The sequence below is a fragment of the Molossus molossus genome, unplaced genomic scaffold, assembly GCF_014108415.1.
Source record: "Molossus molossus isolate mMolMol1 unplaced genomic scaffold, mMolMol1.p scaffold_m16_p_20, whole genome shotgun sequence".
Taxonomy (NCBI): Eukaryota; Metazoa; Chordata; class Mammalia; order Chiroptera; family Molossidae; genus Molossus; species Molossus molossus.
The window spans coordinates 18129586-18144565 of record NW_023425356.1 but is presented as its reverse complement, the minus strand read 5'-3'; the positions used below and the strand labels follow the sequence as shown (position 1 = coordinate 18144565).

At 42.5% G+C, this 14980-nt stretch overlaps 1 protein-coding gene across 2 annotated transcripts in view; it reads right to left on the bottom strand.

Moving 5' to 3' along the window:
- TBX15 (T-box transcription factor 15) overlaps positions 1 to 14980 on the bottom strand; it is a 104598-nt gene that overhangs the window by 40816 nt on the left and 48802 nt on the right. For both annotated transcript variants that reach the window (XM_036273613.1, XM_036273614.1), the window contains exons 2-3: positions 5180 to 5393; positions 749 to 850 (exon numbers count right to left, since the gene is read on the bottom strand). In XM_036273613.1, coding sequence (XP_036129506.1) covers positions 749 to 850; positions 5180 to 5393 — 316 coding nt within the window. The remainder of the gene's footprint in view (positions 1 to 748; positions 851 to 5179; positions 5394 to 14980) is intronic.

Sequence of the window (14980 nt, the reverse complement as noted above, 5' to 3'; positions counted from 1 at the left end):
TTGCCATTCATCTCTCTCCTCCAAATTCATGAGTTTAGGGCCAAGTTCTCAGACATTTCAAAATAAGCCATGATTCTCTGGTTGGATTGAGATCTCAAGAGATCAATTAAGCCACAAGTTGTTTAAGAAAAGAATTACATGTAAGCCATCCAAGAGACATTGAGACTATTTTGGCTTTTCATGACTTTAAAAGAAAAGCATTTAACAAACTCACTCACAACCCACATTAATGAATAATAAATCTCCCTAATTAAATGTTCTTCTTGAGTTCTCACCCAATTCTCCTGTTCCTCTCCTCTACCATCCTCAGGGTAATCCATCAAATATATGATTAAATGTACTGCACTGGTCCATTTCTCCTTCCCCTCTTTCAAAATCAATCACTTTAACTCAGTTAGCATTTCATAAACCAAGTCATTCAATATGTTAATTATTTTCAATGTTAACTGAATTAATTTTAGACCTAAGACCCATTTGATTTTTGCTATCCTGGCAGACACTGTACAATCCCACTCTCTCCAGAGATATAGTGGGGATTCCAGACCCATTATTGAGTCCTTATTTCCTGCCTCTAACAACTTGTTTCTGCCTGGTGCTCTGCCACAGGCCATTGGCATATCCTCCATCCTTATTCCCTGCACAGAGCATTATACCGTGCACTGTTAAAATGCTTCATTGAATGAGTTTAAAGAATAGTTCTGGAATGTTAATGACACCCATGATTCCACATGCCAGAGTCATTCATTACCTGTATCTTTTATTGTCCACAGGCACAATGTCCATTGCTATGTAGTACTGCTGGTGTGGATCCAGACCAGTGATTTTCACTCGCATGGCAGGAAACATCCTCCTGTGAAGAGGAATAAAGTAGGAAGCTGAGCACCAGAGGGGGAGAAGTGGCAGAAGGAAAAGCTTGGAAAGTTTCTTCTCATTAGGTACTTGAAGTCCACCAAAGTCCCATGTCCTCTAATTCCCAAAGTGGGCTTACTTTGGAAATGATCACTGTAAAATATTCTGAGGACTTATATTGCTCAAATAGCATCGCTTAACTTACATTGACCCATTGAATGATTCATACACTCAAAGAGCTCATACAATACCCTGCTTTATTACTGTGATTAGATAGATAGATAGATAGATAGATAGATAGATAGATAGATAGATAGACGATAGATAGATAATGTATGTGTATACACACATACATTTCCTATTAGACTATCACATTCTTGAATATACTTATACTCTTATGCTTAACATACTTGAATAACTTACAGGCATCTTATTGCCCAAGCAGCTTATCATACTTGATTGTTGCTGATCATAAAATAATTCTGATTGACTGAGTCTATTTGAAAATGACCACTCTAAAAATAATGTCGCAAGAAAAAAAAAGAAGGTAGGTGCTACCAGTTCCCAAACAAAGGGCCACCAAAGTTTTTTTGTGTTTTTTTTAATGCATAAAACTGTAGAAAAAATTCTGCAAGTTCTCAGGCTGTCAACATGTGTGTCAGAGGAAAGACCCTGTGGAATAGGGAGCAAATACCAAATGAATTCTAGTGGCCTCTGGGCAATACCTTGTTTCTACCACAATGGCTTGTTAAACTTGCCAAAGCAAGGGAGGTCAGGATATGGCACTTTACAACTACTCTCGTAATTGAAGAGGGAGCAGCCCAAAGAGGTATTGTGTTTCAAGGAGTCTAGAATAAAATTCACCATTCTTCTTTAACCATAAGAAGAAAAACATCAAGCTCTTTTGTGTGTCATTCATTTAGGAGCCAGACATAAAACGTGCTCGGTTCAAAAATTTGGATTGCCCTGAATGTTCTACAGGGTACTTGAACACAAAATGCTACATTAAGTTTAACCATCTGGGGCCATTTAGTTGAGCTGGGCAGAGCACAGTGCTAATGAGGTCAAGGTCACAGGCTTGATCCACATACGTCCTAATTGGCTTTGCTTCATTTCACGGCCATAGACCGTACCCTGGCCCCAGACAGCCATCTTGCAAATGTGCACTGGTTGTTTATATGAGGCTTTCTGTGCTAGTCACACATTCCACCAAAGGCAACTCAGAAAGCAAATGTCCTCCGTAGGAGGTCAGTGACATCATAATCATATTTGAGGAAAGCACAAAAGGGACCCCAGTCCTTGTAACAGGGATGATGGCTAATTCTTAAATACTTTCAAAGAATAATATGTAATTTTTCCTTCTTTCCCACTTCATAATTTTCAGAAGCTTCTATTGATATATTTAGATTTTCTCCCTCTACCCTCACAAGTTTAATTAGAACACCCTGTATTTTAGTCTTCTAGTGGGCTAATGACATTTGATGGTGGGCTACTCATAATGATTAAATCTAACATTTAGGCATAGGTTGGGCACTTTGACCCACACTAATTTTTTCCAAAAACTTGAGAACCTTGGTCTATGGATTTAAATTAGTAATTTAGTAATTTAGATTAGTAATTCTCTTCTTGATAACAATGATTTACAAGTGCCCTGTATGTATAAACAGTTAGAGGGTATCTTGCCAGAGATGGAAAGAAAGTCCTCTCCCTGGCTCTCTAAGATAAGAAACTGTTGTTCCTTTCAGCCATCTGTAGAGATTTGTTACACTGAAAGAAATGAATTTATTTTTTTGGTGACTTCAAGAAAAGGGGTTAGATGTTTTTAAATTAATTACCTGTTTTGTCTGGAATATTTATATGACCTAAAGTAGAATAGATACCTGTTTCTTTCCAGTACCCAAGTTCTACAATGAATGAGTTGTGTGATTTTAGATAAGTCATTTAACCCCATAACCTATAACACAAATGAAAGGGACTAGATACTCTCCAAAGTGCCCCCTTGCTTCAAAATTCTATGATGTTTGAATTCTCTTTAAATTGTATCAAAAGTTGCTTTTTTCTTTTTTGTCAGTATTTTAGCAAAGAATATCAGGTGAAGTCATAATACCCTAGAGAAAAAAAAACAATCATACTTATAAAATGAGATGTGTTTGGTTTTATGACTAAATTTAGGCCAATTCTTTTGTCTTCCAAACTCATTAATCCCTACGAGCACCTCTGTCCATGGTGCTGATTACACAGATTGTGTTGCTACATTCGAAGATTGGGAGCTTTGTAACAGCAATGGTTCTGAATCAACAGGCTTACAGTTCAGGGTGTGACTAAACTTTCCTGAGCAGGAAAAGAACAGAGAAGCATACATAGCTAACACTAAGAAAATAAAAATTGGGATTAAAATTGGAAAGGACGCTACATAGGAAGAAATGAAGTGAAAAGGAAGAAACCAACTGGGGGAAATGGAAAGGAGGTGAACAAGGTTTACAGAAGAGAAAGTCTTCTTTGTATGTTTCTGGGTTGTTTCCGAATTATTCGAGCAGGCATACAATTCAATACAGAAGCAACAAATGTAGTTTCTAGACCTCAATAAAGGGATATACTAAAGAACAAACTGTATATCTGTGCTAGGAATATCTGGATAGATTCAGGTATCAAAGTAAATCTGTGAGGACAGAGATATGAAAAAGAAAACCCTGCAGAAGAAATCACAAAATAGGGGCACAGGAGTGTTTTCAATGAGGTTCTCAGGTGAACTGAATTCACTGAAGTGCAGGGAACAAGGACAAAAATGGCTGGAAGACACAGACCCAATAGTAGTAAATGAAAACCCAAAATAAAAAGTGGAAAATCTTACAGACAAAAAAAATAAATAAATTTCCCTCTCTCCAAACCAAACCTCTTCCCCAAAACTAAGAAAAAGAATAAACACTTTTCCCCTGAATTGCTCTATTTCCTTCCCAGCCATAACCTTTAAAAATGTAGAAAAGGGGTAGACTAAAACCTATACAACAAAAAGGAGATGGTATTGAAAGTAATTCTCCTTTAAATTGCTCCTCCTAAGAAGCCTTTTAATAGTTTTATTCACTGCTAAAACTTAGAGAAAGAAGAGAAAACTTCATTCTAAATGAGAAAGAAAATAAACAATATTTAAGGTTCATTTTAACTTCATGTTTTTGTGGTGTCTTATTATACTGGGAGGTTTGTCTATATTCATTCAAGTGAACTGAACCCAATCAAAATATTCTTTTACTTTAAATGTTCATGTTCATGAAGACAGCTTTGATCAATGAAGTGGGTCTTTTTGGTCTCCATTGCGTGAAACTACGTAGATTGGCTTGGAAAATATGAAAGCAGCATTATTGTTTTAATTTCAATGAACTATCCCTATATACCCAAGAGGTGGAACCCCAATTTATCTTTATTTAAATCATTTTCATTTTGAATCTAAGGGACAAACATTACAACCATTTTTTAACAGTGCAGAGTTATAAATAGTTGAGACCATTGTTTTAGAGCCAAACGAAGTTGTGTAGAATTCTGGAGCTAACCTTTGTTGTCCAAGTGGCCTTAGTCAAGTTAATTAGCCTCTTTGGCCTTCACATCCTCATTCGTATATGAAATTATCATATCATACCTCATAGGATTTTTGTGAATTTTAAATAATGTATCATATGTTGAGTATGCAGCACAAATAGATAGCTAACAAAATACTACCAAGAAAATTGAAAGATACCAATGAAGGAGTAGCTTGATGAAAAGTTTATTTCAAGAGAAAGTGTTTGAAATGTTTATTATACTACATAAAAAGTTTTGCAAGAATTTCCACCAGGTTGCCATTAAAGTTTCATAACAATTTCAAGCCCACAATAAAACACAATGGACCAACAGTAGGGCTCAAAAGATAAATGAAGCCCAATTCTTACCAAAACCAAAATTCTTACAAACACGTCTGGCTGCTTTAAAAGCCTTTGAGGATGCTAGCTGTTGCTTGGGGAGCAACCTTGATCTGTTGAAAGAAATCGATGGTAAAGTAACGCTTGCTCTGAAAATTGGTTTGTCTGTTATGTACCATGGATCTCCACTAATAACTGAAATGCATTTGAAGGCAGAAAACGTTTGTGATTTAAGTTTCAGTGGCCCTTGGAGGAAAATGGCAATATCACAGAAAACACAAGATCACTTCGCCAGGACGTCTAGATGCACAAATGGGAGTGCGTGTGTCTTTGGCTTCACCAGCGCCACCTACCACAAATAAGGGACAAGCAGAAATGTAGCAGCTCCTACTTCGTCCTCTGTTCTTTGAATGTGGCCACTCCGTGGAACTTGTCCTTACCTGCCTGCTTTGGTGATGATCATCTCAGTTCCAATGTCATGGAACCTCTTCCAGAGGTCAGCGCACTGCAGCTCCACCTGAATCTCCTCCATGGAAGACATGGCAGCAGGCACAGGGCCCGCAGCACCAGGGCCCAGGTCGGTGTGAGTGTCGAAGGAGCAGGAAGTCCGCTCAGTGAGCACCTCCGAGTCTGAACCAGTGCTCTGCTCCGAATCTGCAAAACAAACCATCAAGTCTTGGGTGAGAAACTGCTGGCCACCCCCAACACCCCGACCCTGAAAGACGGGCGGCGGGGAGAAGGGCATGGGGGAGTGGCAGAGACTTGAACAAAAGGAGACGTAAACCTGGGAAGCTCCAGAGCACAGCACTCGGGGTATTTTATTATTTTTTTTTATGGTTTGTTTTTGTGATTTACGACCTTCTTTCAGGTTTCGTGTTTCCAACATGACATCTGGCATTTTAGTAAGTTTTAGCAACAGCTGAAGAAAACGGGTCCACAACAGGCAATATAAAGAGTACTAATGTCACCATGTTGAAGGGCTTGAAGCCAAACTGGGGCAACAAAGGAAATAAAGGCCACGTTTTAATCATAACAACAACAATGATGATGATAGTAATAATCATAACAGACTCTGGCCCCAAATCTAGATTGGACCCGTCCACTTGGGGGGGGCCACGCGAGCAAGGATGTGCTCTGGAATCGCACCCACTCCGCCGCACTGCCCCACCGGCTCCTGGCTTTACACACAGCAATTTCTCCCCACCTATATATCCCGGTCATCAAAAGTAATGAAACATTGTTTGGGATCTTTAGAAGCTTTTGTCCTATATTCGAGTGAATGGCCTTTCCTAAGAGTTCAATCAGGCCATTTTGGATGGAAAAGAAAAAAAAATTGGTTGTGAGGCAAGGAGGTAAGCATATGGAAAAAGTTACCCAAGAAGGCGGCTGAAACAAAGGGAATAAATGAGTTCAGGAGACACCTTGATTGGTTTCTGAAGTATGGGCAGAGGGGAGGGGTGATCCAAACAGGAAGGTAGGATTGAGAGCAACCAAATAAAAAGCGGGCATGCTGGGCCAGATGGTCCTTTCCCCCTGTGTCTTCTGACTCGGGGGGCGGGGGGGGGCACGCAGACCGACCGAGAGGGCTAGCATCAGATTTACCAGAGAATTTTCTGTAATTTTTTAACTGTTTTATTTTCAGGGGCCCAGTGCCAAGAACTGTATTTAAGAGTTTCTAAACTTGGATTAGCTAGTACAATTTTCTTAGGTCAAATAATACTTCCAGCCAAGCTGAAGAACCTCTCTCTAAGCCATCCTTAACATCTGATCACTTCCCCTGGAAACAGGCACATACATCAATAAAGGTTGGAGACAGTGGTGGCTTAGGCTGGCACTGGACTGTTCAATGCTGTCAAAGGCCATGACCTCAGTTCCTGACACCAGCAGGGTGGGGGCAGGATGGTACAGAATGCCAGACCACCTTGCAGCCATGCTCACTTACCTGCAGCAGGTTTCTGGGAACAAGCCAGCCCAAGAGACCTTTCATTTCCTCTCCTTCTAGCCCTGATGTGTTCCTCTCTCAAACCCTGGCAGCATTTCTGGCAAGAATCTCCCACAGCTTTGCCAAAGCCCACAGGGAACAAAGAGCCATCTTCTGCATCCTCACCCTTCACTGCCGAAGGCGTGCAGGGGACTGCAGACCTGAACCAAGCCCTAAACAACAGACGAGGCTCTGCCCACCATCCTCAGTGTATCCGCAAGCACCAGTCCAGTCACCATCTTCACCAAAAAGCGAGGTTTTAGAACTGAGTTTTACATGTCTAAGCATGTAACCGTACACCCTGGGCTTAACGGGAGCTACCAATTTTGGTCTCCTCCAAGCACAGAAAAGTGGAGCTACTTATCTAAGATTAGAGCTGCTGCAGGACAAACCGCCTGCCCGCCCGCCCGCTCCCACACGCCTTCGATAGCAGGGCACCATGTCGTCACGCTCAGCCACACGCAGTCACTCCGATCCCCGGAGAGGTGGGTTCCCAGGTCCCGTTCTGTTTCTGGGATATGCCAAGAGCACCTCACTGATCACAAACTTTGTGAATTTTTCAAAAACTTCTCAATAACAATTTTTGAAGTGATGCTATCCTATCTTCGTTGTGACACCTCCCTGCCCGAGCGTGCTAGAATTATGGGGGGAAAGCTGGAAATAGACATCCTATGTAGGGCCTGGCAGAAATTTGCGACATATGATTTCTCTCATGCGTGTTCCGGAAGGGAAGAGGAGGGAAGATATCTGCACTAAGTGATAAATATTTAATGGTAGCCAAACTGAGGTTGGGACTGGAACAGGGACTGGGCCTGGAGAGTTAGGTAATAAAAGACTCTACTCCTAACTCACTACGTCATCTGGAATAAAATGGGTACTCAGATGTAACACTACATGGATGAATGAATAACCTTGGACAACTTGCTTAAGCACAATGGACCTATTTCCTCATCATGCGATTAGAAGGGTTGAACGGAAAACTTTTCTAATCTCTTCTACTTCTGGTGACTTGAAGAATCAAGAATCTTCTGTAATGTAACTAACCCAGGCAACCCCAGTTAGAAGCATCAACTTTAGAACTGTTTGGGCCAGAGAAGTTAAATGGGGATAAAGACTGGGGGCCCATAGTCCCATCATAGGAGTTAAAAAAATGAAATGGTTATTCCGTTTATAGTTTCAATCAAATCCATCAATAAGCACCTATCAGCACGTGGCCTTATATGAGGTACCATGTAGATAATTTGAAACAGAATTCCAGACCTTGAGAAGTTTCCCAGTTAATGTTGATTAATTATGTGTTTATTGAGTGCTTACTATGTGCCCAGTACTGTGCTAGATTCTGGGAAATATCGAAGTAAACAATGGGGCTCCTCTTTAAGGTACTTACAGTACAAGTAGAAACTGGGCGCATTCACCAATAATCAGACGCAAGGACAAACACTGCCACACAGTTTCCCATACTGTTACATATAGTCTTGTGTGCCTTATAGGGATCCAGAAAAGGGAAGGATCCAAGAGGACTGGGACAGTCCTGGGGAACCCGTGGTTGCTGGAAAAGAAACGGACGAGTCTGGAGGCATAGGCTGCATTTGCCCAAAGGATTTCCAGAGACAGTTACTTGTTTCCCTGGAAATGTTCTGCGCTCCTAGAGTCTCGATTCCTCACGAAATAAAATCCAAGTGACTGTTTATATACAGAACACAGGCACCAGCGCACATTTGCAATGACATGAACATATCGTGTAATTTTCCATTCTCAACTGTTTCTTAGATGTCATCATTTGAAAATAAAATCAATGTCATAATACATATAAATATTTTTTTAATTCCTAGAATAGTTAGGGCTATTGTGACACAAGCTACCTACAATATCCTTAAAATAGTAATCTCAGAGTCAAGATCAACAGCTTAGTTGAAAATAAAGTTTACTTCTTTCTAAAATACATTTCTAAATCATGGTTACATAAAATATGTAGGCTAATCAGATCATCATTTCAGCTATTAATCAGAATGTATAATCAAGTTACCTAAGTCGTGAATGTAAGAAATGCATAGCAGGTTATTGCAATCAAAATCAGGCCATCCATTCAAAAATATAATCAAGTCCCTTGAAGATCAGAAAACACCTCTGTGTTCTCAAGTTCTTTTATTCTTGGCAATTTGTGACTTCCTGCCTTCAAAAAAATAACCATTAGAAACTCATTTGAATGACCTGGAAACACTCCTTGGCTATCAGATGTCTCTTGTGAATAGTATTTTAACTAGGGGAGCTTCAGTAAATCAGGAGCATAAACGAGAACATTACACACAACTAAGGAAGTTAACAGAGAAAACTAAGAGAACACCATGTGACTCGTAGGGTGCACCCAGCACACCTATTACAACAAAAAAATCCCTATAAAAGAGACTCTAACCATCACTGTCACTCATTTTCTATCTCTGACCTATCTCATGTGGATAAAACGGATACTCATTTGCCACAGAATGTGAAGATTGGCTTAGAGCAAGTTCAATTCTCAATTCATGCAAACTATTAGTAATTATAAAATAGTTTCTTAATCTATTTTACACATTATCTAATATACCCTTCTATATGAGGAGGCAGACATGGTATATATTTTTATGTCCATTTTGTGAATGAGAAAACTGAGACTAAGAAAAATTGAAAACAACATGGCCTGAAAGTTAGGTCTTCTGCCTCCTGAACCAATGATCAGGTCTCCCCAAGCTCACACTAGGTTCAACCCTGGCCAACGCCATCAGCAATTCTGTCACCCCTCTCAACTATTTTGACCATCCTTAGCACTGAAATGGCTTAAATGTTTGACCTTGGCCAAGTCACACAACCATCCTGGTCCCCATTCTCCTCAATCCTTACAGCCCAACACATGTACCTTTAATTAGGGGTGCCATGGAGCTTCTTTTAAGTCTAATGTTTCATGATGGATTAGTAGTGCAGAGGAGATAGACCCAACCCATATAATAATCAAACAATTGTGGTGTTTTGTTTGGGTTCTTTTTCCTGCCAATAACTGGGACACTAATATATTGGGTGGTACTTCCTACCTGGTATTGGTAGGGCAACCATGCCGTGGTCTACTTCTTAAGTCCCAAAGTCTCTAAAAACCAACACTGTCCCAGCCATCTCCAGACTCCCCTCACACCAGGGCAGACATCAGAAGCTTGTAGCCCAGGCAGGACTCTTTGTACCAGGCTCAAGTAAACTCCTCTTTCCAGAGGACCTCTGCAGTGGAATTGGTTCCGGGACGTCAGATTTTACCAGGGAGCTTAGAGAAATCTGGTGATGAAAGTTCTCATACAGTAATTCTAAATGTGGCAGAAGGAGAGCACTTGGCATTGACCTGAGTACGGACTGAGCCCAAATTTGATACCCAGTCCAGAGCTTCAGGGGAATGAACTATAACCCAGGTTGGATTAAAATAAAATTATGATGATAGCAAACATTCAAACAAGCCCATTAGATGATTAGAAATGGAATGAAGTCTCCGAGCTCTCCCGCCCTCCGAGTTCTATTTGGGAAAAGGGGCGGTAACCTGAAGCCTGCCCTTCTCATGCCAATAAGCCAATTAGGGAGAGTGAGGGCACATCTCTCTCCACCTGACAAGCAGCACCTCTCCCAGGGATACACAGAACCAGAGGTAAGGACCCAAAGTCATCCCTGAGATCCAAGCCTTTCAAAGATTTGCAGCAATGATTTTTATATGTTTCTTGTTGCTCAGACAGAGGCTCCATGTCATTACAGGTTCAGCTTCGAGGGCTCCAGAATGCTTTGACGCCTGAAGCAAAAAAAGTGAGGGAAGCCTGGCCGGTGTGGCTCAGTGGTTGAGCGTCGACCCATGCACCAAGAGGTCGCTGGTTCAATTCCTGGTCAGGGCACATGCCCAGGTTGTGGGCCAGATCCCCAGTGAGGGGGCACGTAGGAGGTGGCCAATCGATGTTCTCTCTGATTGATGTTTCTCTCTCTCTCTCTCTCCCTCTCTCTTCCTGTCTCTAAAATTAATAAAGAAAGAGAAAAAAAGTTTTAAAGGGGGGGAGGGCAGGATAGAAGTAACAGGCAAGACATTAGAAAGTTATCTCTATTATCTCATACAATTTTCACAGAAAACCCTAGAATGCAGGCAACATTGCTGCCATTTTATACACGAGGCCACGGAGGCTTGGCGAGATGAAAGGGCTTTTCCCACATTACGTAACTAGGAGGTAGCGGAGCAGGACCTGAGTTAGTCTGATACAAGGTGATGCTCTGCCCATCTTCAGAACCAGACCTGCTTCCCACTCTGAACCTGGCAATGCAGAACTGATGTTCAGGCTGCTCAGTCAGAAGAGAACTCTGGAAATTAAAACACTGTCAGTTCTTTGGGGAGAGGAGAAAATTCCAACCAAGGTCATATGGAACTCTGCCTTTCTCAGCAGCATGGTAGCTAGGTTCATGAATATTTTGGGTTTCGTCACAAAATTTAACATTTTTTTTTTATCCTCACTTAAGGACATTTTTTTTTTTGTATTTATCTTGAGATAGAGTGGAAGGGAGAGAGGAGGAAGAGAGAGAGAGAAACATCGATGCAAGAGAGACACATCGAGTGGCTGCCACCCACATGACCCAACCAGGGCCGGGGACAAACTGCAACCGAGGTACGTGCCCTTAGCGGGAACCAAACCCGGGCCTCTCCGGTCTGCGGGCCGATGCTCCAACCACTGAGCCAAACTGGCCAGGGCACAAACTTTAACATTTTTTAATAAGTACATACAATGGTAAAGGCTCTCTTTTGCTGTATTTTATTTCCTGTCCCCAGTTCCCCCTGGGAAAAACATCCAAATGTGACAGATCACTGAAGATCACAGTCAATGTCCAATCATGCTTTGACCTAGACCACAAGCAAAATAACATAAGAAGGTACAGAATACCACTGGAAGATGTGTCATTACGGCATTGAAAGCCAAAAAAGGCAGCTGAAATAGTTCCTACATGTGCAAAATTTGGTTTATTTAGGATTAACTCAGGTCAGAGTTCAGAGCCCAAAAGTTGTTGATCATTTTAAATGCATCTCTATACTTGGGGAGAATGAATTTGATAACAGTGTATGCGAAAGCACTTTATAAACAGTGTGTATCAAATTAACATATAAGGCTATATGCCAATAGTCAAGTTAATCAGGAAGACCAAGAAAAAATAAGGATACCTACGAGTCCTGGATTTTCCAGAATGGTCCTTATTTCAAATATCTTATTTCACTCTCCCCCCAGAATTAAAATTCCTGAGTCCAATGCTGGTTCAGAAAATGTTTCTGACGAAAGCACAGAAAACGCATAAATAGAATAATCAAAAGTTGCTCACAAGCTACATGACAATATTCCGGCTAAAACCTCTTGCACCAGAGGTCCTCCAGAAGGGGATCCTAGTTGACCGGGTGGTCTTCAAGATTTACCAGTCTATGTCAGGCCAGCAGCTGTCAACACGGGCCCTCCCGAGGCTCCTGGCATTTTTCCTGGGAGAAGTGACACATGAGTCCCCAAGCCAGCGCCTGTTTGCTCTTTGCAGTCACAGCTACTTGCCACCGCTGTCAGACGCGTGCCATGGTGGTCTCTAAAGGTCCATGAAGTGAAAGGAAGCCCTCCCCTGCCGAAGGCCCTGGAAGAACTTGCCTTATACCTTGTTAGGATATTCTCACTGTGCACCGACAAGTAAACAAATTTGTGCAAATAACCTAAAAGGGAAGAACGAAGCAATTTCTAAGCAACAAGTGTAATTTGACCAGGACTTCTGGAGACGGTCCCTTTGGAGGTGGCAATTTCAAACATGTAAGTAGGACATTTGAGTACAGTCAGGAATATGCAATGCTCTGCAAATTGTACTTGGGAGACCACCAGCTACGTGTGGTTTAAAATCCACCCAACTTGACTGAACAAGAAAGAAAGAAAAAAGAGAGAGAGAGAAAGAACTCCTGGGCATGGACAACAGTGTGATGACTGTGGAGGTGAGGGGGCAGGTGGTCGTGAAGGGGGTAGATGGGGAGTAAACAGTGGGGGCGGGTAATAAATTAAAATACACCCGCCCTGGCCAGTTTGGTTCAGCGGTTAGAGCGTTGGCTCAGGGACCAGACAGACCTGGGTTCGGCACGTACCTTGGTTGCAGTTTGTCCCTGGGCCTGGTTGGGGTCATGTGGGTGGCAGCCAGTTGATGTGTCTCTCTCACATCGATGTTTCTCTCTCTCTCTCTTCGCTCCTCTCTCCCTTCCGCTCTGTCTGAAGATAAATGCAGGAATGTCCTCGGGTAAGGATAAAAAAAATCCATCCAATCTATGAAGCCAAACTCAGAGGACCATCCTATCCTGTTTTATGACTATAAGAGCTACATGACTGCCATGTAACCATATATAAAGGTTATATAATAACCTTTCCAGTAATCTTTTGACTTCATCCATTCAATCAATCATTTACTCAGCAAATACTTACTGCTTATCTAGTTTGGGCCTGGCAATGCACCAGGTGCTGTGAGGGGCACAAAACTGAATAAGATGTGATCTGTTTCCTCGGGAACTTACAAAGCCCCTCAGGAGACAGGACAAGTCACTACATAAGCTAATACTACTAGAACAGTCAAAGTCCGTCACAGCACACAGCACATCGGAGACGGAGTTCCAAACCTCACTTCCTCCTGTTCCAACTAATCTTGAACAAGTCCCTTAATGTTTTTAAGCCTTAGTTTTATCATTTGTAAAATAAGGAGATTACTACTGCCACTTTGTGAAATTTTTATGAATCACTAGCAAAGTGTGCGTGACTGTGTGTTTCTGTAAATACTTTTTCAATAGTAAAAAGAATATATGAATGTTAATTTTCACGTATCATCATCTGATAGTAGTGTCAACAACATGCTATGGGAGAAGCACCTCTTCCAGACCAGGGGTCTTCTCGGGGCCTAATGAAGAGATGTCTGCAAGAACAGGCAGAGCTGGAGGAAGAAGAAGGGTCTGCAGGAAAGGTAACTCTGCGGCAGAGGCGTGGCGATGAAGTCTACCCGATGGGTTTAGAGAACAGCAAGCAATTCAGACCACATCTGTGTTATTCCTCTTGTACATTCAACACCTGGGACAGGGTCTGGTACCTATTATGCCCTCAGTAAATGTTGTTTTAGTGGAAGGAAGGAAGGAAGGAAGGAAGGAAGGAAGGAAGGAAGGAAGGAAGGAGGGAGGGAGGGAGGGAGGGAGGGAGGGAGGGAGGGAGGGAGGGAGGGAGGGAGGGAGGGAGGGAGGGAGGGAGGGAGGGAGGGAGGGAAGAAAAGGAAGGCTGTATGTTTAACCAAGCAAGAAAAGAGTGTGGCCAGAGAAGAGCTGGGAGGAGGGAAAGCTGAAGAATCTGGAGTGCTACTCTTCTGATCTTCTTTTTATTTATTTATTTTTTTGCTTGTTTGTTTTTGTTTTTTATCCTCACCCGAGAACATTTTTCCATTTTCTGTTCAGAGTGGGAGGAAGAAAGAGAAAGAGAGAGAGAGAGAGAGAAACATCGACGTGAAAGGGACACATCAAGTGGTTGTCTCCCGCACAACCCAACCAGGGCCGGGGACAAACTGCAACCGAGGTACGTGCCCTTAGCGGGAACCGAACCCGGGTCTCTCTGGACCGCAGGCTGACGCTCTAACCGCTGAGCCAAACCGACCAGGGCTGATCTTCTTTAAGAGACCAACATATACCTAATAATGAGTTGTGTTCACTGAATGCCATCTTCCCAGTGGAATCCCAGAAAGGTCACCTCCACACACAGTCTGAACTATTGGAATCCCACTAGCTTTTCCTTCCACAACAATGAGCTGTGTTAAAACTGATTGGCAGGGTCTGACCTGCAACCTTCCAGGGGCATCAAGTGAATTCAGTCACTCCTATGATTTGGAGTCAAGGTCAGGCACCTAGAGAATTCTCAGATAGTAACTCAGGTGCCTGTGGCCCTCAGGATAACATGGGGAAAGGAGCAAGCTGTTTCCCCCGGTGCCGGATCTGGGGAGGCCGTTGGGGGTGGCAGGGAGGGCGGCAGAAATGTCCTCTCCAGGAACACGAGGACTCCTGTAGAGACAGCTGCCGCACCCTCCGCACCCTTGGTGTCCTGACTGTCTGCAGTGAAGTGGGGTTTCCAGAGAAGCTGCCAGGAAGGGAAAGAGCAAGTCCTTCAGCATCACACAGAGCCAGCTGTGTGCCCTCAGGCAAACGATTTAATGTATCTCCTTAGCATAACGGCGGGTATGCTGA